At 38.0% G+C, this 25,469-nt stretch overlaps 2 protein-coding genes across 2 annotated transcripts in view; both read right to left on the reverse strand.

Annotated features, from left to right (window-relative positions):
• Positions 1 to 10,700, reverse strand: part of LOC110834633 (fatty acid synthase-like) — a 30,936-nt gene extending 20,236 nt beyond the window's left edge. The window contains exons 1-13 of the mRNA XM_087350886.1: positions 10,605 to 10,700; positions 10,093 to 10,291; positions 9,054 to 9,206; positions 7,900 to 8,073; positions 6,957 to 7,157; positions 6,151 to 6,389; positions 5,405 to 5,635; positions 4,726 to 4,923; positions 3,717 to 3,848; positions 2,999 to 3,229; positions 2,225 to 2,414; positions 1,451 to 1,680; positions 688 to 992 (exon numbers count right to left, since the gene is read on the reverse strand). Of these exons, the coding sequence (XP_087207012.1) occupies positions 688 to 992; positions 1,451 to 1,680; positions 2,225 to 2,414; positions 2,999 to 3,229; positions 3,717 to 3,848; positions 4,726 to 4,923; positions 5,405 to 5,635; positions 6,151 to 6,389; positions 6,957 to 7,157; positions 7,900 to 8,073; positions 9,054 to 9,206; positions 10,093 to 10,267 (2,459 nt within the window). The 5' untranslated portion in view covers positions 10,268 to 10,291; positions 10,605 to 10,700. The remainder of the gene's footprint in view (positions 1 to 687; positions 993 to 1,450; positions 1,681 to 2,224; positions 2,415 to 2,998; positions 3,230 to 3,716; positions 3,849 to 4,725; positions 4,924 to 5,404; positions 5,636 to 6,150; positions 6,390 to 6,956; positions 7,158 to 7,899; positions 8,074 to 9,053; positions 9,207 to 10,092; positions 10,292 to 10,604) is intronic.
• Positions 10,701 to 12,310: 1,610 nt separating this feature from the next.
• The window catches only part of LOC110834625 (fatty acid synthase-like), a 32,484-nt gene continuing 19,325 nt past the window's right edge, over positions 12,311 to 25,469 (reverse strand). Inside the window, exons 22-32 of the mRNA XM_087350888.1 lie at positions 24,690 to 24,810; positions 23,671 to 23,847; positions 21,317 to 21,496; positions 20,752 to 20,950; positions 19,962 to 20,142; positions 19,000 to 19,145; positions 17,832 to 18,079; positions 17,184 to 17,508; positions 14,594 to 14,749; positions 13,728 to 13,937; positions 12,311 to 13,104 (exon numbers count right to left, since the gene is read on the reverse strand). Coding sequence (XP_087207014.1) covers positions 13,097 to 13,104; positions 13,728 to 13,937; positions 14,594 to 14,749; positions 17,184 to 17,508; positions 17,832 to 18,079; positions 19,000 to 19,145; positions 19,962 to 20,142; positions 20,752 to 20,950; positions 21,317 to 21,496; positions 23,671 to 23,847; positions 24,690 to 24,810 — 1,951 coding nt within the window. The 3' untranslated portion in view covers positions 12,311 to 13,096. The remainder of the gene's footprint in view (positions 13,105 to 13,727; positions 13,938 to 14,593; positions 14,750 to 17,183; positions 17,509 to 17,831; positions 18,080 to 18,999; positions 19,146 to 19,961; positions 20,143 to 20,751; positions 20,951 to 21,316; positions 21,497 to 23,670; positions 23,848 to 24,689; positions 24,811 to 25,469) is intronic.

Raw genomic sequence — 25,469 nt, forward strand, 5'->3', positions numbered from 1 at the left:
AAATCAAGATTGTGATATGCGAACAAACAGAACATTAATGAAATAAATGATCAACTGTAACAGTGAACAGAATAAACTTATGTTTCATTTTGAAGAAACCACAGCGAAATCACTATTTTCTTATGATATCAAGCACAAGCGACGTATCGTGACTAGAACGGTGCAGTGAAACAGCAGACACACAGAATGGAATCCAAGGAGATAAGATATTCAATGCCCAATTCAGTTTCTGTTGCTAAAATTTGCATTGGATAGCAAACAGGTCTTCAGTGCAGATCATCTTACAAATGAATCTTACCAAATCTTAAGCAAAACACAAATATTACTGCCTCCAATTATAATCATTGGGAAAACACATTAACTACAGACTGTCTATGATAATTTTGTCAACATAACCTCATTAATGTGCACAATCATCATTTTCATTGTTGGTGACTTACAAACAGTTTTTCATACAGAATTTATTGTTATGTTCATGATCTAATTTCATGCCAAATTTAAGAAGACTTGCTCCATGATGTCATCAGCCTAAATTTTGCTTAAAAACAGCTAAAGTAGGGTCATTAAAATGTTTAATTTTCCAATCCATTTTTCCAGTAAAAGCTATTGAATACTGAAAACTCAGTTAAACAACAATATTCCATATCCAATCAGAAATTTCATTCCCAAACATAAGAAGATACGCACTTGCCGAGAGCAGTGAGGAGGACCTCGGTGCAGTCAGGGTGGCCTTGCTGTGTAATGGCAATGTTGGTGATGCCTTTGTTGAGGGAACTTCTCAAGATGGCCTGCAGGAGACCATGTGGAGCAATTTCGATGGCGATGGCGTTACGTGGGATGTGTCGAGATACCTCTTCGAAAAGCACTGCGCTAAGCAGGTTGTTCGTGTGGTACTCGGCTGATGAGTGAGTTGCTGACGGAGAGTTCCATTCATTCTCTGGCACTGAGGAACTCACCCAGCGAGAAGATCGAATCTTTGGATGCGGGATCAGCTACACACACGAACATTATTGACAGAATCTACCATATTAGAAATATAATTACTGAAGTAAATAGATGTGTTAACAAGTTTCTAAATAAATTACCAAGACACAATCAAGCAAATTAATGACATAAATATTTCAATCTATTTATCTAATAATAGTGAATGGCGTTAATCAAGAAGCTGAGAGTTACGCAGCTCATGAACTTGTTTTGTAGAACCTGAAGGATCACAACTCCATTCACACAGGCCCACAAATGAACACTTTTCTCAACAAAATATATCCAGTAATTTACTATAAATAACTAACTAGCCAACTCTCTTCTTGAAGATTCTTAAAACTATACCATCCTGAGAGCCAGTACATTCCACTAAAAATTTCTTCAAATGACACCTGTGATGTACCAAAGAATCAGTTCAATCCCACAGTTTCATAATTACATTCCCTGAGCAGTCAACACAATTTACCTTCTTCAGATACTTGAGCAGGAGAGGTCCAGCTGAGGACATGTGCTTGCTGTGTTGAGCGATGTTGGCACAGTTCACCTGTGTAGTGGATATGCCTTGAAGCTGCAGTGACTTTATAAACTCCAGCATGGACTTGGCTGGTCCTGACACCATGCAGATGTTACGTCCATAGTGGCACGACACGTCAACATCAGGTGGACAGAATTTCTTGGTCTCCTCAGCTCCCAGACCTGTGAGAGAAAACACTTAATAAGAATCAAGTGGGCTACTTTCATGGACAAACGTTTGATTGGTAGGAGGAAACTTACTGGATGAAACGCAACCAACTACCCTTCATATATGGATTCATATACAAAGTTTATTAGAGAATACTGGTATACTAGAATGAGTTCTATATCAAAATCAAAAGTCATACACTTTTATTATTATTTCTTGTTTAATATTTATTACCCTTGAGTTACTGTATACATGTGATCGGAACAACTGTTACCATCCCCTATTACCATCTGATAAAACTTAAACAGTGCATAGTCAAATGAAGAATGATAACAGATGCTGAATTTAAAAATACATGGGATGAATTGGTAATTGACCATTTTGTGGTGATATTCAAGCCTTCACTAGAGGAAATTAGAAAAACCATTAAGACGCCTGGTTAGACCACTCAGTACCTGCGCTCTCAAAACATTTAAATCTCTTATTCCTGACTGCAGTCATTACAGCTGACTTACACGCAGAGCTACTTGTAATCATGTCTCAAACCAGAAGACTTACCGACTACAGCCATCATGCCCTCGATGGGATCTGTTTCTAGGAATGCAAGGCCACAGTAATATGCCGCCAGCACCATCTGCTCTGCCGTGAAGCAGCCGTCCATGTAAGCGCAGCCCAGCTCCCCCACTGAGTGACCCACAATGCCATTAGGCTCAATGCCCACTGCTCTCATGATGTCCACCAGTCCTATCTACATCAGACAGATGGGGTTCAATATCTAGTTAGTTTCAAAATTAGTAACGCAGACTAGTGAAAGCGCTCAGTCTCAACCCATACTATTCTTAAAATAAACTGTAATTTACTCTAATTAATGACAAATCCAATATATTCCCACTGATCAATTTCCTATTTCCTGGCAGGATGCCACAAAGTGAACACTTTATGCACCGAATATTTACAAGAAGTATAAAGTCTTAAGCAAAGCCTATTTTATGTAATAAATTCTATAGTATATCAATACAGCAAATTGACCTGTGTCAGAAGTAATCTTGTTTTTCAGAACTTCTTTTGCACTTTAGTGCTTAGAGGAATGGTTTCACATTCACAGCTACAAAGAATAATAGAATGTACTAGTTCAGGTTAGAGAAAGGACAATATTTTAATCAGGAATCTAGACAATGCAAATTAAAATTACAGGACCCATTAGAAAAAGTTAACCATGATCAACCCAACACTTTATGTGACTGACTTCTGTATAAGATTGTGATACAGATATATGTGATTCATAAAGATTTTTCTCAAGAAAAAATTTAAAATTGCTGCCATGTTGTTCACCTGGCAGGCTGCGATGCCCACGAAGCAATTGAGGATGTTATTGTAGATTCTAGGATCATCAGATGTGATGATATTGAGAACATCCACACCGTAAGGCTTGAGAGTTAGCTGGCACTTCTCAATGGCCGCTGCAAAAACAGGCAGTTTGAGGAGGGATTTCCCCATACGTGGCCATTGCGAACCTATGCCAGTGAACACGAACCAGACTGGCCGTTTGCTTCCTGGATAAAACTGAGAACAAAGCAGTGTACGAGGTTATGTGTTATGAATGTTACTGATTATCAGAAATGCCTCCGTTCTGACTATAGGAGGGCAAAAATAATATTTATCTAAAAATTGTACTTAATGCTGACAATAACACCACATAAATTATTATTTTATGTGCATATTTAATAATCTCATTTACAAAGTAAACAACAGACCACTTTAACCTCTTAACTGTGTTAACACATCAATTTGGTGCACTGCAAGATACAACCACTGCATTATTCACACTTATCATTAAATGATAACAAAATAACTCTAGAAAAATTAGGTACTAATAAATTCCTTGGTTTACAAATTCATTAAAACTTCAACTGATGAATCACATTAAGTAAAATATAATATGAAAGAAAAATTTGTGATGCAACTTACAATTTCTGGCATTCTTCCTAAAATAACATTTTGTCAGAGGAACAAACTGGAACATCCAATGCCACATTATCGGATTACTTACATTAATACTCCGCAGCTCCCTACCATCCTGTGTCAGAAGAGTGTACCCTCGGTATTTGTGGCCAATAATTTCTGTCGACTGTATATCATGCATCAGGTGCACAAATTCTGCATCAACTGGCCGGCTTTCAAACTGTACACACATATGACAAAACAAAATAAAGCACCAACTTCAGAATTTCAACTGGCCACATAATCACACAGCATCCTGTTTATGACGATGTAGCAGGCCTGCACAAATCCCCTTATATTTATGAGCCAGAATAGAAAACCTTGGGTGAGAACGCTGCTGAATTTTATTACACAAGGACAATTGAAACACATTACCACATAGTGACTGTGCATTGCACCTGAAGAACAGTCCGCCTGGCCAGGCCGTGCATTTCAATTTTTAAACCCAGAGTTGCAGCCTAGCTGTAGGTCCATTCTACTCAAATTCAAATAACCTGTTCACATATGACAGTGGTTAATTTAACATAATTAATACTCGTTAATACCAGAAAACAATTTATAACACTGTTGTTTTTATTTATGCTTAGTAAGACACACAGATAAGAAAAACAAAAGTTACTTGATATTGCTAACATAACCTAAAATAATTAAATTGGAATTGGAATTAATCACCAAACTTAAATTCCTACTGTGAGCAATGCAGTCAGAATACTTAACTGTTAAGTTACTTAACAATTTTTTTTTCAGCTGCTGAGGTTAAAACCTAAATGATCTAAAGACCAAAATTTGGAAGGATACAGCCATGGCCTATTCAAAGAAAACTAACCTAACCTAACCTAACTGAGTAAAGCCACATCAGACTGAGCAAAGAGAGCCGCGGTATTGAAACTGGGTATCTGCCGAACAAAAGCCCACAGCATTACCACAGCGACAAGCCGCTCAGTTTTAAATAACCCAAGAAAGAATACAAATGGAGGAGCTCTGTCACACAATGTTTGAAATTCAAAGATTTAGCTTTGTTAAATGTTAAATCAACTCTTCTGGGTATTCCTAATTACATCTTTGAGGATGACATCAACTGCCTCTTCTGTGCGCCCAGATGCTACAACAAGTCGAGGAACAGAGTCAGTAGGAGCCCCACCATTTATTTTATTCTTCTGATTCCGCCGTAATATAATGTGAGTGTTTGCTCCTCCAAATCCAAATGAGCTGACTCCTGTAAGCTCGCCAGTCCAAGGCACTGTCTCTGTCACCACCTGAAACAAGACACATTTTTGTTTGGTTATGGTGAATGAATCTTCTTAGCTTCTGCATCTCAATTGAGGTAAAGAAATGCACATTTTCTACGTTCACGCACTTATGACCTCATTTTTCCCATCAAGATAATAGGACAAAACATGACTACTGATACGAAACTAAAAGTGTAACAATCGCTACCAGGCATTGTGTGGCAAGTTATTTTCCAAGTAACAACCTATAAGTTTTGATAAAAGTAAGTATACACACATAATGAAATTTCAGTAATCAGATTTCACTTGAGATTACAACAAGAATTCAAGTTTACAGACGTCTGCCTACAAGGCAAAACAGATCTGTGAGGCATAAACACAGCACATTTGTTATCCATCTATAAAACTAAGATGATTAAATGGATTTGTGACAGTATGAATTCATTCTGCATATGATGGCACAAAGAGAGAGGTTTTCAAGTTGTCCTGCTATGACATGAACACTCACCTTCATTTGCCCATTCACAAGTGCCTGTACACCTGCTCGAGGGTTGTTGTAGTTCAAATTTGGGGGGATCAAGCCAGTCTCCATGGCAATGATCACTTTGGAGATACCACAAAGACCTGATGCAGCTTCTGAATGCCCCAGGTTGGACTTGACTGATCCTATAAGGAGTGGGGTCTTTCTATCTTTACAGAAAACTTGGGCTATTCCATTCAGTTCTTCAAGATCTCCTGCCTGAAATTGGTAGGAGCTTTTGACTTACAAGACGAAAAATTACTGTGTCACGTTCCAACAAATTCATATTATTTTAAATATCTGATCTGTTATAACAATATGCTGACTTAGTATACCCTGAACAATAAGGTAAAATGAAACATGCGAAGTTTTCAGTCTAAATTTCATCATTTTTAAAATAAAACTATTGTAATATTTTATCATAATATTAGAAGAATTCTTCCAGTCAAAAGTGAATAATAAGAAATTCTACTTACTACTGAAATGGCATATCCTTGTGTTGACACATCAGTATCATAGACTTAAGATAGAACCCCCAAGCATAAAACAATACTACCAGAAATAGGTAGACAGCAAATGCCAAAGTGATGTTTCAGTATTCCCTCCCTTACCCAAATCTATGCCAAAACAAAGTTGTAACCATCTGACACTCTAACCAAGGCCAAAAAGATGTTAATTTTATCAGCACTTAATTTCTGACTGTGTGCAGGAAAATAAAACTTGAAAATACATACTCTGGTTCCAGTTCCATGTGCTTCAATGTATTTTACTGCACTGGGATCAATGCCACACTCCTGGTAACACTGTTCTAGCAACAATTTCTGCGCATGTCTGGAGGGGTGTAAGATACCCTCATCCGTAAAGCCATCGCTGTTATTCTTTGCATGCACCACTGTGGCATATATACGTTTTGCATCGCGAGTCTTCTGCAGAAACATCACACAAGCAGCCTCACTCCGTGCATAGCCATCAGCTGTATAAATGGGAAAGCAGGAAGTCAAGAGGTTATTTACTTTAAGAACACTGCAGAGACAATCTTGCAGTCTGAACTCATTTTAAATGACTGCTTCAGCTATTGTAAATAAGGATTAATTACTGATTGACTAGTCACAGACATGAAGATGTAAATTATAAGTCTGGTATAAATGTAGGGATGAGTTTTACACACAAAACAATAACATTTCATATGGGTCAGAGATAGCCTCCTCTCCCAAGTTATAGCTCCATTACTCAGGACAGTTGGCCTCTGAGCTGAGATTCAAACACTAGACCTCGTAACTACAAAGCAAGAATCATGGCCGCACAATTGTAACTTTCAACACCTCCTCAGATGTAAATTTCCTTACTCATTGAGCGATGCAGTAATGATAAAAAGTTCCCTGTTGCACTTAAAGTGCTAAAAAGTGTTGAATACAATGACTGGTTTGATGGGGTCACGTATGAAAGACAAAATGGTGAGAAGTTCCATTACACTAGACACCATATGACCTGTTGCCAGAGAATAACAAAATACAGAATATCATGGCTGAGCTATGCTTACCATCATTATCAAAGACTTTGCACCTGCCTTGATGGTTCAACACACCGAGTTGAAAAAAGTAAAGAGACAGGTACGGATGAAGACAAAGTTGGGCACTGGCCACAATAGCAGAGTCACAAGATCCATCAAGAATTGCTCTATATGCCTGCTCAAACGCATATGAACTTGATGAACATGCTGAATCCACTGCATAACTCGGTCCTGCAATAGAATGTGCAATATCTTACAGACAACAGACTTCGTTAGTTTGACAGTCTGTCTACAAACCCACATTATTATAGACTCAATATTTATTAAGATCCAATACATGTGTCGACCTTAATTGTTCATGAAGATATCCGTCTTCTGGGTTATTGCGCTGTGTAGTCTGGTCGATGTTAACCAACGTTTCAGAGGTCATACTTCCTCCGTCATCAGGGCGATGAATATGCCAATAGGGTGTGAGGAGCTGGATTTATAGGCCGGGAAGTGAAAGGTGTAGCCTGCCCCGAGCCAATGGTAGCAGGTATGGGAGTGGACCAATGGTAGCACGTGGGCGAGAGTGGGAGAGGGAGAGAAAGTAGAGAGAGAAAGGTGAGTTTGATAGTATGGATCAGGGCCCTGAAAAGGGCTGAGATAGTGGTCTGGTTGGTTCTGGCGGCGCATGTTCAGTAACACTTCAGTGACTACAGAGAATACATACAAATGCAAAAAAGAAATACTATAAATAATGAATTAGTAACAATGTACAAGAAGGGAGATGCAATTATCTGTTTTACGTTACTGCGATGTTGTATACTGATTGTAGATGTCATTTTGGGCCAAGCTTTACACACACACACACACACACACATGCAGTCAGAGATGCTGCACTAACCATTACTGTAAATGTGCCTAAATTGGAAGCTCTTGGGCACGGGTGAAACAGTTACAACTGTGCCATTGGGAATTGAGAAAAACTCACCTGTGATGCCTAGCCAGTGGGAAATTTGGTTGGCATACATAGCTCGAATACAACCTGTGAGGCCATGTCCATTTTCATGTGGCTTCTCAAAGTACCAAAATTTTTCTGTCTCACTGAAGCACGCTCCTACAAACACCCCAACTTTCTGTCCCTTTAGGTGTTGAGGGTTGACACCTTAACAGAAAAATATATCAGTATTACCAATACAAACATTCTCTAAGTCATTCTACAATGTGACATACCAGGTACGGAGAGCAGTAGATTTGTAATATCCCTGAACACTACAGATATCACAGGAATATTATCACAAAGGAGGCCCGCATGTGTCAGGAATATTCAGTTCTCCCCTCTCCAATTCTTCCCTTATTTTATACAAGAAATTTGAGCTGCTGTCCTCCTCCTTATATGCAGGCCTTACAACTTCTGCAAATATTTCTGAACACAAAACAGAGATCTTGACTTGAAATGTTAGTAGCTTCTCTTCAAATATTATCTTTCAGTCCTTGCAAGTAATGTGGATTGTTCAACAAACTCTAAGAAATGGTTACAGAATTAATTGAACTTAATGGCTGGAATCAAATGTTTCGTCAAAAAATATAAGTCCTATGATTTTGCATGCACCCACTGTGCACCAGAATCTAAATTTAAGGTCATGCAAGGGAACATCATAAACAGCATGGGGACATTCAGAACCAAATTTTTCAGGTCATGTGGCTACCATCCCCTCTTCCTCCCATGTAGTTTACTATGTTTACCTTCAGGAAGCTTGTCAGTTAACACACAAACAGTGAGAAACAACACAATCTGTCGATGTTACTGTAAAAACACATCAATCATCATTCTGGAAATGATTGATATATAAAAGCACAGGTAAGTGAGGCAGAGTCAGCAATATTTGACAGTCAAATGATAGGAAAGCTTGCGAATTGTCATGTGCTACAGACGCAGCTTCATTATCAAGCAGCAGAAAAGAATGGAGGAAGTTTATTATGAAGTAGAAGAAAGCTTTTTACCCAGACAGCCAGAAAGTGAATTGGTGAGCATCAATTCAGTTAATAGTCAATTTTGCTTGTAATAGTGTGAAGTACATATATCTTGTATTAAGACACCACCATGTAATCAATAATTATTATAAAATATTTAAAATCACTGACCTGCATCCACAATAGCCTCATACGTCCTTTCCATCATCAAACGAGAAAGTGGGTCCAAAACGTGTGCCTGTTTGTAGTTAATCCCAAAAAATGATGCATCAAACTTCGTAATATTGGGCAACTTTCCTGCCCACTTGGGAAGCTGATGGTGTTCTACACAGGAAATAATATACACAACAAAATTTTATAATCATTTTCGATTTCTTACAAATCTGTCAGCCTGCACAGTCCGTGCAGTGAATGGTACGTAGACAGACTCAGAGACATGGTCTATAGCTGTCTGCCTCCTTCTGCTGAAAAATACTTATAAATACTGGATGATCACAGGGAAATCCTGTGTCATATGTCTTTAAGGGAAAGCAGTTACAGATAATTCCACTGTTATTTGTACTTTAACTTTTAAAATTTCAGTAAACTTCTACAAGATTACACCCAAAAAAAGTCACCTTCTTATTATACCATTTTATTGTATATTTTCCCTTCATGAAAAATGGTAATGCTAACTAATCACCTTAGTATCATATTTCTGGGTCCTTATTCCTCCCAGAGTTGGTCAATAAGTCCATAAATGTTTAAAATCTGTTATGGGAGTCATTTAATTTCAGAATTTCTGCAGTCGTGCTTAAAAGTTCAATATCTTGACCATTTTTCTTACAAAATTCCAAAACAAATACTGATAAACACAAATTATCAGATTTCATACATACCTATTTTGAGATACATAGTAGCCCTTACATAAAATTTAACTTACTTCCTACAAACAATGAATTTATTCTACGTGACTATGCTACCGACATAGATTTCAGTTGTAGTAGGGTCATCACTGATGTATTTCTGAATTATGCAATCCTGACCAGGGTCAAGTATTTAGGAATAAAACATGAGAACTTTGTAATCCACTAAGGCAGGCTGATGTATCAATCCACAAATTGATTTGTCAACATGTAACACCCATGTTACTGGTTAATGTAAGTTCTTGACAATAAGATATTAAACAGCTTAAGTATTATGAACTGTGAACTTTATAAGGAATACTGACCAAATTTCCAGCGTTGGTCATCCTCAGTCACCATGTCCACTTTGTTAAACAGATTATCTCTTAACTGGTAGACATTTTCTGATTGAGGAAAATAACCGGCAACCCCTGAGATAACAATCTCTTCACCAGGGGAGGACTGCACAGACCGCACTCTCACGTTAGTCGACACAGGCATGATTGGCAGCACTGTTATGTTTTACTGAAATAAAAAAAGGGTGCAATACATAGGCACAGCATACAATTTGGAAGTTGCCTTCTCCCCACGCCCCTGCCACAAACAATTGAAAAGTTGTTGGATTTGAGGATTTCATGGCAGAGTCTGAAGATGGCCGTCTTCCGGGTGGTTGTGCCATGTAGTCTGGCAGAAGATGCATTTTAATATTATCCAGCAAATTATTTTGTAAAAGATTCTTCATAAATGAAACCAAAAACCAAACAAAATTATATCTGAATTCATAGCACAAGAGAAATTCTCTCAGATCTAGTTACCCAATATAAATATGAATGCGTACCTTCCAAGTGCTTCCAGTACTCACATGACACTGAGAAGCCCACAGAACATTTTTGTAGTTTTACCAGAGTACAAATTCCCAAACTGTCACGTGGCACGATATTAATGGGGGCCAAATTATGATGCAAACTTGTTGATGGTGTAATAATTAATATAAATATTTATAAGGTGTAAATTAGATTTTAGATCGCTGCATTGCTAAGGATGTAAATCAACCTCAGCTTATTTATTCAAGTTCAAATTCATTATATAATTTTTTATACATAATCAATAACAGAAAGAAAGTGAGAAACAAACAAAGGAAGTTTTTATACAAAGAGACAAATACTGAGAAAAAGGCAGGAAAGAGAGAGAGAAAGAGAAAAAACGTTTTTCTTATAATTCCAGCAAATGTAACAATTGTTTGGTTTAAGGTAAAACATATGTTAATTGGAGGTTAGAGTAAACAAAACTGAACCAAAATAAAGTCCATCAAATAACTTAAAAAGAAGACCTACAAAATCTTTTAAATTGATTCTATTAAATGTTTCAGTGAGACAGTTCTTAAAAACATTTTGAATGATTCTGTATCACCTTTCTGGACAAAAATATTTGTATTCACTTGAGAAGCTCCTTCTATCAGTGGTCAATGTACAGCTTCATCAAAACACAGTTTTCTTCTGTTGGTATAATCACGGAACAAATTTATGCAAAGTTTTGATTTAATAGCTTTGTAATATCTACTAATGTTATAAGTTTAAATTATATATTGAAGGATTCAGTACAGACATTATATATAAAAATTGGATGGTTATGTCCCCATAATGTGATACATTACACACTACCACATTATGACCTGTGAAAGTTCACAGGAATGAAATTTCCTTGTGTTGAAGTGTGATATAATTTAATGCAACATTATCCTTTTAAATCATACCAGAAATACAAAAGGTACAACACTTTTTTTAGAGTAAAGTAAATGTGAAAACATCTTCACCGCAACTGAAGGTGTTTCCTGAAAAATTCACCAACTCAAAACCGAACAAATGACCCCAGATTACAGTCAGATACAGACCCTACAAAAGCACCACCATGGACTTGCTTGCATTTCTTGCTACCAGAGTCATCACCATCAGAACTTTGTTTCAGTGTTCTCAGAAACACACAAATGGCGCACTTGTACCATCAACTTTGATGGACACTGGCCATTAAATTAAGAGTAAATACATTATGTTAAATCAAAAGGATATACGAGGTTATGATAAGGTTATCTTGGAAGTATAATAATCAGAAGTCTCTCAGGTCTAAGCAATCTTAAAATAATAACTTGGAAGGGAGACTAAGTAACAAATGCAGGCCCGAGTCCTTCACGGCAGATTTACTGCCATACAGTCTGCTACCCAGAAGCAGATATTAGAGCAGTCCTCTGGGTCAAATGCTCCAACAGCCTCAAATACAGAGGCAAGGCATACTGGTTCATAACAAGTATTTATCAGGGCTGAGACAGTAACAGATAATGTAACACATTGCTAAAAGAAATGTAAAGATGTCAGATATGCTAAGAAATAACCATTTACTTGTGTTCTATTGCTATGAAAATGATTTTGTTTTTCTTATTTCAAAGCTTTGGAGTCTAATGAATACAGTGACAGGTCACGAGGATTACAAACAGGAAGAGCACGTAGCAAATTTTTTACCAATAGGATTATTTTGCATGTTCACAGGAAGTGCCATTCTATTTAACAAATTTATTCCCTTTCCACTCATTAAGAATACACCAATTGTAGGTCACGGTCTACATACACATCACTGAATTACTCGTGTGCATTGTCATGAAGAAAAACAAAGTCTTATGTCAGAAGTGGGAAAGTTATTACTAGATTCCTGCTGAGACATTGTCATTTACCACACCAGCCTGTTAAAGTTCATGTTGATAAAGTTCTTCCTTCTGAAGAGAGAAAAGTTTTAAGAAAAACTGTGGAAGTGCAGTGACAAATAATGTTATTCAAAGTAAAGTAAAATTAAAGCTGTCCCACTATATGCCATGTAGGCACTTGGGGGAGGAGAAGTATAGCTCCTACTCATTCTTGACCTCGGCACTAGATGGGGGTGAGAAGTCAGCATTACGCACCGATTCCTCTGCCCCCCCCGCCAGGGATCGAATTCAAGTCATCCAGTCCGTACCCAATCATTATACTGACTGAGCTATGCTGGCTCAAAATGCTATGCATATAGAAAAATAAATCGATTAATCCTGTCACAAGGCACATGGCAAGCAGCCACACTACATTAACAATCAACCTGAAAGCATTTTTGTTACCAAAAGAAGTGAGAACCTACATGGGCTGTTGTGGATATAAATTACTTTAATAATAAATGTTCTGCTCATTACAGATGTCTCTCAATTAAAGGGCCTCAGTATTTGTAATCTGCCTGTTGATAATGGCGGCAGCATCCTCGCTGTCCAGCATTGTCAAGTGGTTGCCGTCCACAAAATATACCTCCACCTTTTTCTCACAACACTGCAACACAAGATTAAACATGTACACTTATGCACCCACTGGGCAGCTGAGAGGGTGAACCCTTCTCTCTGTGGACAACCAGCATATAAGTACATAATTTAATTAACTCTAATGCCTTCTTCTTCAGAGTTAACACTGCTCTTTAAGGAAGAAGGAAGATTCTGTGAGATCTCTAACAAAACTACCATGCACTGCTCTTTCAACATCTTATCTATAATTTTTCCTTGTGGTGTTGTATAAAATGAATAAGAAACCAATAAGAACCTGAAATGGATCAGACTAATAGGTAACACTGTCCCTATGTTTAACCCTTTGCAAATGGGTGGCTAAGATTTCAACCACTATCATAAGTCTATAATCAGGATGGCAGGAAGTATTTCCAGCCAAGGAGACTCTTAATTAACGCAATATTAATAAAGGAAACGTCCACTTTCGAAAAGACACACTATGTGTGTAAGGTTATGCTCTTTGTTAGGCCAACAGCTGTGAATTGACAATGCAAAATTAATATTTTGGACCGCATAGACTTGGCTTCAAAACATTTCAGAGACATTAATTTTTCCACTAGGATAATGGTAAATAATTTACATAATATTTAGATGGACCAGCTATGTACTGTCTACCTTGAGATGTATGTTCTTCCTCCCCATTGACCTGGTTGTTTGCGGCCATCTCCTTGAGGCGTGTGAATGTTAGGCTTCGTATCTCCTGAGACGTGAGAAATAATTCAAACTCTCGCTCAAGTGACTGTTTAATCTCCACAGCTGTCATGGAGTCCATCCCTAATTCTGCCAGTGTAGAATTTGGGCTAATGGTCTTCAGATCACGGATACCTGCAATAAAAATTTACTTTATTATGAAACACTAATCCTTCAATACAGATTCTAGTTTGTGATTAAAAACAAAAAATTTATGGTTTAAAAGTGAGGGAGATAAATTCCAATTAAAAGGGATATTTCTAGTATCGAGAAATCTTTGCAAGTGACAGAAGACAGACGGCCACTAACACATTATCTATAAGTTTAACTGCAATCAAAAAATGTATCATCCTGGTTTGTCAGTGACTGTAACTGTTTCTACATAATGCAAATCAATCTGTAAGTGCCATTATTTCAAAATTTTTCAACTGTTTTACCTCTGTCATCTGCGTGCGACTGCTTACAGGCAATTCTATTAAATATACCTCTACACCATTAAACCTGGAGTTAAAGTCAGGCCAACAGCCCCATAGTACGTATTACCACATAATAAAAGGTTAAGACTGCCATAAAAACAAGCAATGCAGCAAGTAAGTAAAATGTATTTTAAAACCATCGCTTCCTCTAACTTCTAATTATTACGCATTCTACACCTACTGCCACCACAGCCATACTTAAAATACTCCCATATTTTGAAGCTGTTTATCCAATTCTTCGCGCTACATTTCCATGTACTTATGTGAATTCCTGAAATGTCTCATTGCAGTACACTTGAAGCCACTCAAACTTACCCATAATGCTGCTCACACACTCCACTACATTTGCATGTTCACTGGTTCCCACACATTTTTCTGCCACAACCATGCTCGACACTACAGGGCATGTCTGCCCCATGAATCTGTCAAGCACCTCAAGACATGATGAAATCCTCTGTACTAGGGTGCCACCTGCAATATATGTGACATGAGTACATTAAATCTTCAGCCATTAACACCCAGTAAAAGACCTGCTTTCTAGTGCTCTTGTGTGCCTTTTTAAACCACATAAACAAATCTGAAATAGCCAATTCTGACTACCTAGCCAGTGCCATTTGCCAGAGAAAAGTACAGTAGCACCAGCTTAGAAGGTCTGACATATCTGAAAATAGTTCTTACTAGTCTAGCAAACTGAAAGGGAATATAATATAGAAATATTCAGACAAAAATTTAGTACCCAAATTAAAACTTAAATGTCCTTATGTATTTCTTGTAATCAGAATTCATAACATTTCTAGGTCAAAGAAGAAACTATAAGTAAAGTTTGATACTGTCAAATTCTTCTAGTCCTTTGCGCACATCACAGCTGAGATACGCAAGGATGAAACATTTTTATTAATAAGGAAAGTTCTTCAAACAACTTTAAATTATCAATATTTCAGTGAAGAACTTCTTAAAACAATACTTAATTGTTCTGTATAAATACTGCGTTATCATAATATCCAAGAACAAATCCAATGCTAAACTCAACAGTGTTAGCATTATGTACGAGCCAACATTCAAAGCTTGGGTTTGGCAGCTGCGCATTAAAATTCCCAACCAAGTGTAACGAAAGGGGAGAATGGGAAGATAAGCCATTCATTCTTCCCCACTTTCTTTCCTTTTGTGATTGCTACCAAGGTGAGTCACTTGCACAAACGAAAATAAAATGTACAACTACAACAAGATACAATGGGTATGTATCAAAGAAAGAACATACAGGACAAACAGGGCATACACAGTATGCCCATACAATTACAGTCATGAGATCAGATTTATTAGTGTAGTTCAGGCTTGTACAATTAGAACAACAGGATATACGCCAAGAAAAAGTCACACATATAATAAGAAATTGCAATATAAAATATGCAACACAAAGAAACAGGGCAACTGGTAAAACCAGTTCCATAATCAGATGCCTCTCCAGGGGTAGCCATAATATTCAATCAAAATTAAATTTGACTCACTCCACACACAGCAAACCCAGAGTGTCAGTATGACCTGATGCAAGTAGACAGATAAAAACGAAGAAATGGGAAATATTTTGAGTTTTTTTGCAAATACAAGTTATCATGAGACAACACACCACTTAATACCAGGGTTTTTTTAGTGTACTGCCTTTTTCCATTAAAACACTATTATTTTAAATTTAATAAGAGGTGAATGTTATAATTTAGTATTATTTTCTAACCCCACTTTCCTATTTATGTTTAGCTTTGTACAAACAAATCCTAAATGTATTACATGAACTTTATATGTAGTTTACAATTTCCTTGTATGCTAGCTCTTCATTCGTACACACAAACCTTTAACTCACAAATTTCATTCTCCATTTTCTGGTTTCTGGGCAGCTCTGTTGCTGCTGCTCGGGGAGCACGCTGTGTCTTTGCTTCCAAACTCCAGCCTTCATCCAAGCTAATCCATTACTTTGTTTATGAAGCAGAGTATGATATACACTTACCTACCCCATTCCTGCTTCATTTCTTGGCAAGACACTAATAATGTATTTTCAGACATAATAAAATATATATTTTGTATTTCAGTACCATTACACTTCTCTCCAATGTTCTTCCTTACAGTGTTGATGTCCCATTTGTACTGATTATGTCAAATGTATGCAAGTTCTATACTTGTATTTCATGTTCTTCACTCAGCTTTTGAATCCCACACTATATTTTTACCATTCATAACACCTTCTGTCCAGGTCTTGAATGTCCACATGCATTTTTCGTTGTAAGTATTAAACGGCCAACCACTTCACCTTTGCTTTTCTACTGTCTATTCCTGGCTCCATTTCTGCCATGATATTCACTGCACACCTAACCTAACATAACCTAGTATTTTCTTACAAAAATGTCCACATATTCTGTCATTGCTTCCAAGTTACATTCAGTACCCATAGATGAACACCAACATTATCTTGGATTCACACAATGTTTCGCATTTTTATTTTAATTCCTAACTTCTATATCATGAGTATTAGGTATTAATACCTGAACGCATTTTGCATTTATGCATGCTTTCTGATTCCTCCATCCCCCAGTATTTTCTAAAGTTATTCCAAAATTTCTAAATTAATTTATTATCTCTATATTTTGGTATTCTTCAGCTTACCTCCTTTTCCATAAACTACTATTTTATATTTACTCAAATTACACTTCAAATTCCATTCGTTATAATAACTTAATATTCAAAATCCATGAGCAAAAATGGAAGAGAAATGAAAACCAACTTTGAGCTTTGGGTTTGAGAAGTAGGGGAAGAGGACAGGGCAGATAAAAGGCTGAAGCACTGGATGAAACACAATAATGACAACAATGATTCATGCTCAGGTAATAATAAAATACATTTTAAAAGCACAACTGACCTATCTGAATGTCTTCCTGTTCCTCCTGCATCTCTGCAACCAACCCCACGTCCCCCACAGCGCCCCACTGTACAGCAAGACCTGGCAACCCATCTCTGACACGGGCCTCACAGACGCGCTCCATGACGGAGTTGTTCATGCCGTAGTTCGTCTGCCCAGCATTACCACGCCCACATGACACACTGGAGAACACCACAAAATGACGCAGTTGTGGGCACATCTGGCGAGACAGCGCATCCAGGTGATGCGTTGCAAGTGCCTTGGGTCCTGCAGAAGCAGCAAAGTCTGCCTCAGTCTGGTTCTCCAAGAGTTTGTCTCGCAGCACCTACAATAATGCACAGGTGAATCTTTCAATATCAAAACAGGCAGTGAAACATTTCCAATAACTACTCCTACTCAGGTATTATTCTCTACCTTCTTATCCTATGCCCTGATTACACTCATGAGGCCCTGGTAATCCAGTCATGGCAGAGTAACCGTTAAGTTAATGCCAGAACACAAAAACTCACAGAGTCTCAGAAGGAAGCAATATTGCCACTTATTACCTATCAATCAAATGGCAAGATGCATTAGCATCGTAAGGAGTTCATTAGGTGCTTTACTACATGGATTATGCACTTTCTGAAGATGAACACCTTCGACACTCACCACAGCCAAGTTGAATATGGCATCGACTTGCCCCAGCTTCTTTGCGCCTGACAGTAGAGCTGTTACGCCACTCTTTGTGGTGATGTCAGCCAGAGAGATGACTACCGTTACACCACAGCCGCGCCACATTCTCACACGTAAGCTCTGGTAGCCAGTCTTGATGCCATTACGAGATGTCAGCACCAATTTACGAGCTCCTCGTGACACAAGCCAATCAGCCAGCTCCAGACCAAAGCCTCCCAAGCCACCTGAAAGTGGCAACATTGTTGCATATCACATGCCTAAATGTTAATTTTTGGAATAAAAAATTATGAAGGCATTCTACTTATAACATTGTTTAACATGCAAATAGTGTGTGCAGGCATACTCTATAACAGAATACAGAAACCTTCCAATGATTCCAAAATAAAAATACAAAATTATACAAATCTCTAGTTTCCCACTGCACACTTCTTCCCATTCACTTACCCTTCTTATCTAAACTGAACTAATGCAGAGTAATGAACTATAACCTATTACATAAAGAGGGTGTGGCATGAAACTGGAAAACTTATGCAAGGTTTTTAGAATTATAAAATTCTCAGCTTTCAACACAAACTCAACAAATTATGAGCAAAGATTATAGTCACATTCTGTCTATGATCTATGTTATGATATTTTTTTTTTGGTAGCATCGGGTCGGAGTCGACCCCTAGTGACATTATGAACAGGATCCTTCCATCCTCTTCAGGTTGACAGGGACCTGTTCATATGCTTTCTAGGCAGGTGATCCAGAAGTGGTTTGCCATTGCCTTCGTCTGTCTGTGAATGGAGTAATTGTTGGGATGCCACGGAGAAACCGGGGAAGCCCCCGGAGGAAAACTCCGTGATGCCTAGACCACGGCCTTGCCCAACACAAGTTATAAATCTGAGCACTACCGGGAATTGAACCCGGGACCCCAGGATTACAAGGCTAGTGTTCTTACCGCTAGACCACCGTGATATATTACAATATACTTTATTTTTCCACCAAATATTTTTGGACTTACACTTTTACTGGGTCAATCAAGAACTTCCGTGCCACTGCAATAATAAAAGCCAAAAGTACTTTAAGAATTTTACTTGCGGATGTCTGTACACAGAACATTATTGTTATATTGTCAGGAAATAAAATAAGAAAACTAAGTACCTGCTATGATGTAAGTGAAATTGGGTTTGCAGAAGTATTGTGGATAGGCCTGCATGAGTAGTGGTACAGGCACAACTAATTTTCTGTCTTCCTCTGCTCGAATTTGCACCAACACTTTACCTATATGTTTCCCAGCTGACATGTATCTGCAACATGTACCTAAGACGTCAATGCGATCTTAAGAAATGCTAATATGATATATGACACATCCCTGTTCTTATAAAATTTCTGAAAATGAGTTTAAAAGCACGTTTTATTATACACGCATATGTTGGATATAGCTCATTGTGTGAGGTATATCTGATACATGTAGTGCTTCCAGAGTTGGCTGTACATCCAACGTCAGCCGACTTGTTGTCATTATATTGACAGATTTATTCTATTATACTTATATTTTAAGATTCGTGGTGATCACTGGAATGGAACTCAAAACCTTATAAATTCTGGGCTAGTATCCTAACCAAATGACCACTAATATTAAGATGAAAAACAATGAAGAAATCTGTGTACGATTTCAGGTTTTCACAGCGGTGAGTCTGAAGATTCCCGTCTTCTGAGGCACTGCGCCATGTAGTCTGGTAGATTTCCTGGAAACTGGAACTGTTTAATCTGCTGATGATCAAACAATCATGGCAAAATAAGAATTTTACTTATAAATTATGTGACTTAATTAAAGAAAATACTATCTTGAAATGTCAACACATCAATAGAAGTCCAATGACTTCCAAGAGAGAAAAATATTATAATTAAAAGAAATTACAGAATTAAATAACAGAAAAGTCAAAGTATTTAACTGTTTATGATACCTGATATCACATATAAGAAATGGAGATAACCATATAAAAACTAACTCTGTAGAGCAGAATCCTCTTTGAGAAGCTGATAGAATGCTCAGCTAGGTAAGAAATTCCCATTCTCACAAGCTCTCTGTTACAAGCTTGTCTCAATATGAAAATGGTTACCTGAAAGCCTGCTCCACCTGACTGTCAGAAAACACAGTCCGGGGCAGCGGTCGTACAGTCCCTGAAGCTACACCTTCGGTCATGATGTGATGCAGATTTTTCTTAAGCTCAGGGGATGAAAGAAATTGTTTATCCAAAGTGACTCCAAAGAAGCTTGTTTCCTTCAGGAACACTTCCATGCCTACATGTCAGATACACTCTCAGACAAATTGGCTCACAAAGACAAGAAAGAGTACATGACATGCAAAAGTAGACAAAGTGTAAGCAGAAGCAGTGACTGGAAACATACATGTCAGTACCAAGTTGTAATAAATGATGGTGATACATTTTTAAACTTGTTTCACATTAGATAAATCTTTAAATTGGACAAGAAATTACATGTTTCTTGCATGACAGTAACAGTAACTGGCATGCCCGTGTTTTGACTTCAAAATTTGGTAACAGATGCTTTCTGTAGGATTTGAGACTTTCGCAGCGAGTACGATCAATAAAATCTTCTCGGGCAATCAGTGGCGTCAACTCTGTCTCAATCATCCCCGATCATGGGGACAGAGTTGGTTCGCGAAACCTTGGTTTACTACAGTAACCAGTTGACGCGGCTGTGTGCCCCAGAAGATTTTATTGGTTAGATGCTTTCTGGTTTATGAAACAAGGTTCCTATATATGATGTACTATTTATTCATGCTGTCTGGAGGAAAAATCTGTGAGTATGAAATATTTCGATCATTTTGTGTTTCTCTTATGAATATGACAAATTATAATGGAAACTGGTTAATAACGTCAGTCATACCAATAGTGTTGTTGCTGGTAAGGTCAAATTTTCCAATCTCCAAGAATCGTCCTCGAGGGGCAAGGCAGCGTACTGAGGCCTGCAGCTTCTCTTCAGAAAGAGAGTTGAGAACGAGGTCTACCCCTTTTCCATTTGTCTGTGACATGATAAGTTGCTCAAAAGAAGTGTCTCGAGAGCTGCCAATGTTATGGTCCATCAACTGGGTGAGAAGAGAAGAGGGAATGTTGACAAATTTCACAGTTTGATAAGGAAGAGCATCTTCATAATGTCATAGGAAGACATCTCTAGAATGTTCATATTGAAGCATTCCAGTTCTTATTACTATTCAGCCGCTCGCCAATCCCCAACTTCCCTCCATTTTCTACTTCCAATCCTTCCCTGTGTTTCTTTTACTTTCTTCATTCTCTTACCTTCATTTTAGGAAACAATTAAGGAAATAAACAGCAATTATCGCTAACCACCCAAAATCTGTACAATAATTTCATTTATTAAGGTGTAAAATCTCCCCTGCATATTTAAAACAGAATAAGATTGCTTTAAGTAGTCAAAATGGCTGTTAAAATACCTGTGGAAACTGCTTTTTGATAAAGGCACGTTTCTCCTCTGTACCGACAGTGGTAAACACCGTGCAACCTGCGTGCAGACAAATTTTGATGGCTGCCTGGCCTACGCCCCCACTGCCTGAGTGGATCAGCACCGACTCACCCTTTTTCATGTGACCAATCATCTCAAGCGCATAGTAAGCCTGTCAACAGCAAAACAAAGCATCAAATTCTTATTCTTCTATTAAATTTGCTTGGTAAATGTAGAACATGTAAAGCGATGCTTCGGACAAGCATCACATTATAAAGATAAATATGCAGATTAGAGGATAAGTTCCGCTGTTTCATGGCATGGGATCTAGATCAGGGGCAGATAATTATTTTAGCCTGAGAAAAAGATGAGTCTGCTTTGGAATGAGAGGGCTGGAAAATCTAACAAAGGATTCTGCAGTAGAGAAACTGTTAAATAACTATCAGCTATATGCACTGACCAAATATGTTACGTTCACACACGCGTACGCACACACCACACACATCACACAAGAACTGTGTTATTAAGAATTAATTAAACTATATGTAGAGTGGGCCTCATCTGACATTCTCAAACCCAAATGCATGTATTAATAAATTAAAACCTAACTACTACATATCAGTGGATTTAGCACAACATTTTAATATTTTTATGTTAAAACTTTGTCATTCGTGAAACCCAATAACTATTTCAAATTTTACTCACCTGTATTCTTTTTACTTATGACTTATTCCACATCCCGTGACTAATCTCTTGGTTCCATTGAATGTATATATGTATGTATATACAGTAAATATGTATATAGGGACCCAAAACTTTAAATTCTCAACCAAAATTTTTTTTTATTAATTTTTGTAATTACATTATTAATTTCTGCATATATTGTGAGTCTGGAGTTGAATAAAATGTGTCAAAAAACTCAAAGTTGGCAGAAACTATGCTCCAGTTATTAATAAACAAATACTAGAAAGATTTACGAGGGTCGCTCATTAAGTAATGCCCCACATTTTTTTTCTCAGCCAATAATGAAGATAGAAAAGTGCACTTTTACATGCTTGAGATTTGATGTTTCCCGCGTTCGTGTACGGAGTTTCAAATGATTCCAACCGATAGCGGAGCTGTAGTGAACTGTTAAAATGGCGTCTGTGAACGACTCTCGTTACAAGCAACGAGCTGTAATTGAATTCTTTGTTGCTGAAAAAGAAACGGTGGTGAACATTCATAAACGTTTGTGTGCTGTGTATGGAAGCTGTGCAGTCGATAGGAGCACCGTTGGTCGCTGGGCTAAGAGAGTTAAAGCTTCAGGAAGTGAAGAAACCGAGCTCCGTGATCTGCCGCGCTCTGGGCGTCCTGCCACAGCCACCACTCCAGACATATTGAACCGCGCGGATGCCATTATTCGTGAGGATCGGCGCATCACAACTCGACAATTGGCCCAACAGCTTTCAGTCAGTAATGGAAGTGTAATTGCAATTATCCGGGCTCTTGCATATTCGAAGGTGTGCGCAAGATGGGTTCCACGAAGTCTCACAGCAGACCACAGGATTCAAAGGAAAACGATTTCTTCTGAATTGTTGGAGCGTTTTGATGCTGAGGGAGAGATCTTTCTGTCCCGGATCATTACAGGTGACGAAACCTGGATACACCACTTTGAGCCGGAGACAAAAAGGCAGTCAATGGAGTGGCATCATCCTCTATCACCGAGAAAGAAGAAATTCAAGTCAATTCCCTTCGCCGGAAAAGTCATGATGACTGTCTTTTGGGACAGTGATGGGGTCATTCTTGTGGATGTGATGCCAAGAGGTGCGACCATCAATTCAGACGCGTACATTATGACCCTGGAAACCCTCAAGAAGCGTTTCCGACGAGTTCGGCCTCACAAGCATCCAGCAGAAATTTTGCTCCTGCATGACAATGCACGCCCTTACACAAGTCCGAGAACCCGGGAAGAAATCACCAAATTTGGTTGAACGGTGCTGCCCCATCCACCCTCCGACTCCATCTCTTTGGGCCACTTAAAGATGCTATCCGCGGAACAAGGTTTGAAGATGACGAGAGCGTTATTCAAGCAGTGAGGACATGGCTACGTGCACAGGACAAGAGCTGGTACCGGCAAGGCATGCATGCACTTGTTCCACGCTGGCGTAAAACCGTACAAGTTGATGGGGACTATGTGGAAAAATAGTATGTGCAAAGGAAACATTGATTTATATTGTCACTAAATTTGAGCCATCTTGAATAAATATGTTCTGAGGAAAAAAATGTGGGGCATTACTTAATGAGCGACCCTCGTAGATAGCTCACAAGCACATTTCACAATTTTAATTTAAGTTCATGGCAACTCACAGTTCCATACGCCAAAGGCACAGTTGCAGCATCCTCGAGTGTCCAGTGCTCAGGCACATTCCACATCAAGTCTGTGTCTGCCAACACCATGGAGGCAAGGGCTCCAGAAGGAATTATGCCCATGACTCGTTGCCCTTTCTGGTCACGTCCTGAGAACTCCATGCCTTCAAAACAGCCCTAGAAACATGCAAATTCCTCGATATCAGCTTCAGAGTTTTGAAATGTAATTGAAATTTGTTTGTCTGGAACAATATAATGCTGTGCTATACATAACATAACAGATATAATACATTATGTACAGTGGAGGCATATATTCCAAGAAAATACTGCAATGAGCATCAACATTTTATATTAAGTGAATCATTTTACATCAAAACACAGCACGTTTTCTGGTTTTGAGTGGAAGGGACTGCAAGTAGTTGTGGAGGTTACCTGCAACACTGTTGAGTAAAAAGTCCTTGACACCTGACCAGAGGTAGTCTTCCAGCCTCGTGAAGGGTATGAGGTTAAGAACCATTCACCATAAAAGTACTTTGTTGCTTAACTAATAACAAATTCTACAGTGTGTGTGTGTGTATGGGTACAGCTGGCTCAGAAAATGATCCAGTATTAGCTGAGTGTGTTTGGAGAGTTTGTTCCTATATATTCATCCGACCCATTGATTAGTGGTATCATATTAAGAAAAATGAGACTTAACTGCTTTACATAATGAATAAACAGTCCTTCATAGTGACAACAGCTTCGCTAAATCTTATAGGAGGAATCATTGTTGAATCAAACATCTGTATGTCTATGAAAATGAAGTTAAAAGTTCTTAAATGCATATATTTGATTTACAGTTACATCAGTTGTGTGAGTCTAAAACTTGGTCTCCCATTCTAAAAGAAAGATATAGAGCACAGATCTTTAAGAACAAAGACCTGAGAATAATGTTCATTTTGAATGTGCCAGAAAGCTTATTGCTGTGTAATGTGAGTAGAATAGCACAAATCTGAATTTCATCCATCATATGTTCTCACCAGATCCAGCCGACACTTTGGAACTTTAAAAGTCAGCCTTCCTGTTGCTGACATCACATCTCTGAAGTTGAGTGGGGAGTAATAAATATGCACCAGTTCCCTACTTGGTTCCATCTGAATGCTGGAACATATTAAATCATACATAAATCTGATTCTCTGCATTTACTTGAGTCAAAATTATGACCATTTAACCTATCAGCTAATTTTATTTTATAATTACACAAGTTAACTGAATGTAACAAAAGTTCCTTTTACATGAATGTGATCCCTTATGTGATAAAAATCTACAATCCACATTTGAAGTCCCTCAAGTAACCTGATAGTCCAGAAGTAAGACACTGACCTCCAGAGTCCAAGATACTTGACAGAAACTGAACCAAACTTATGCTCTGTATCCAAAGCTGTGACCAGCAATAATATGCAAATTTGGCTCATGAGTTAATGACACCAGACTTGAGGCCACATTTTAATAGATCTGAATCCTACTCAAATCAATATAATTTTTATTGTTTCAAGAGATTAGGTTAGGTTTGGGAAGGTTCAATTAGATCAGGTTATGTCAAGGATTTGAAAGTACTGATTCTGGCTATATTTCACATGTCAAACATAACCACAAAGTTTCACAGTACAACCATGCTTCTAACTGGTAAGATATGTATCTATTTATTACTACACATAAGTTCAAGACCAAGTATCAAGTGATGACACCTCACATGTATGCATGTGCATGTCTACCAGGACATCATTACATTATTAATAAATGTAGGGAAATAATGGAAT

The sequence above is a fragment of the Zootermopsis nevadensis genome, unplaced genomic scaffold, assembly GCF_977971745.1.
Source record: "Zootermopsis nevadensis isolate Lab colony 2312 unplaced genomic scaffold, Znev_1.0 Znev_ptg000017l, whole genome shotgun sequence".
Taxonomy (NCBI): domain Eukaryota; kingdom Metazoa; phylum Arthropoda; class Insecta; order Blattodea; family Termopsidae; genus Zootermopsis; species Zootermopsis nevadensis.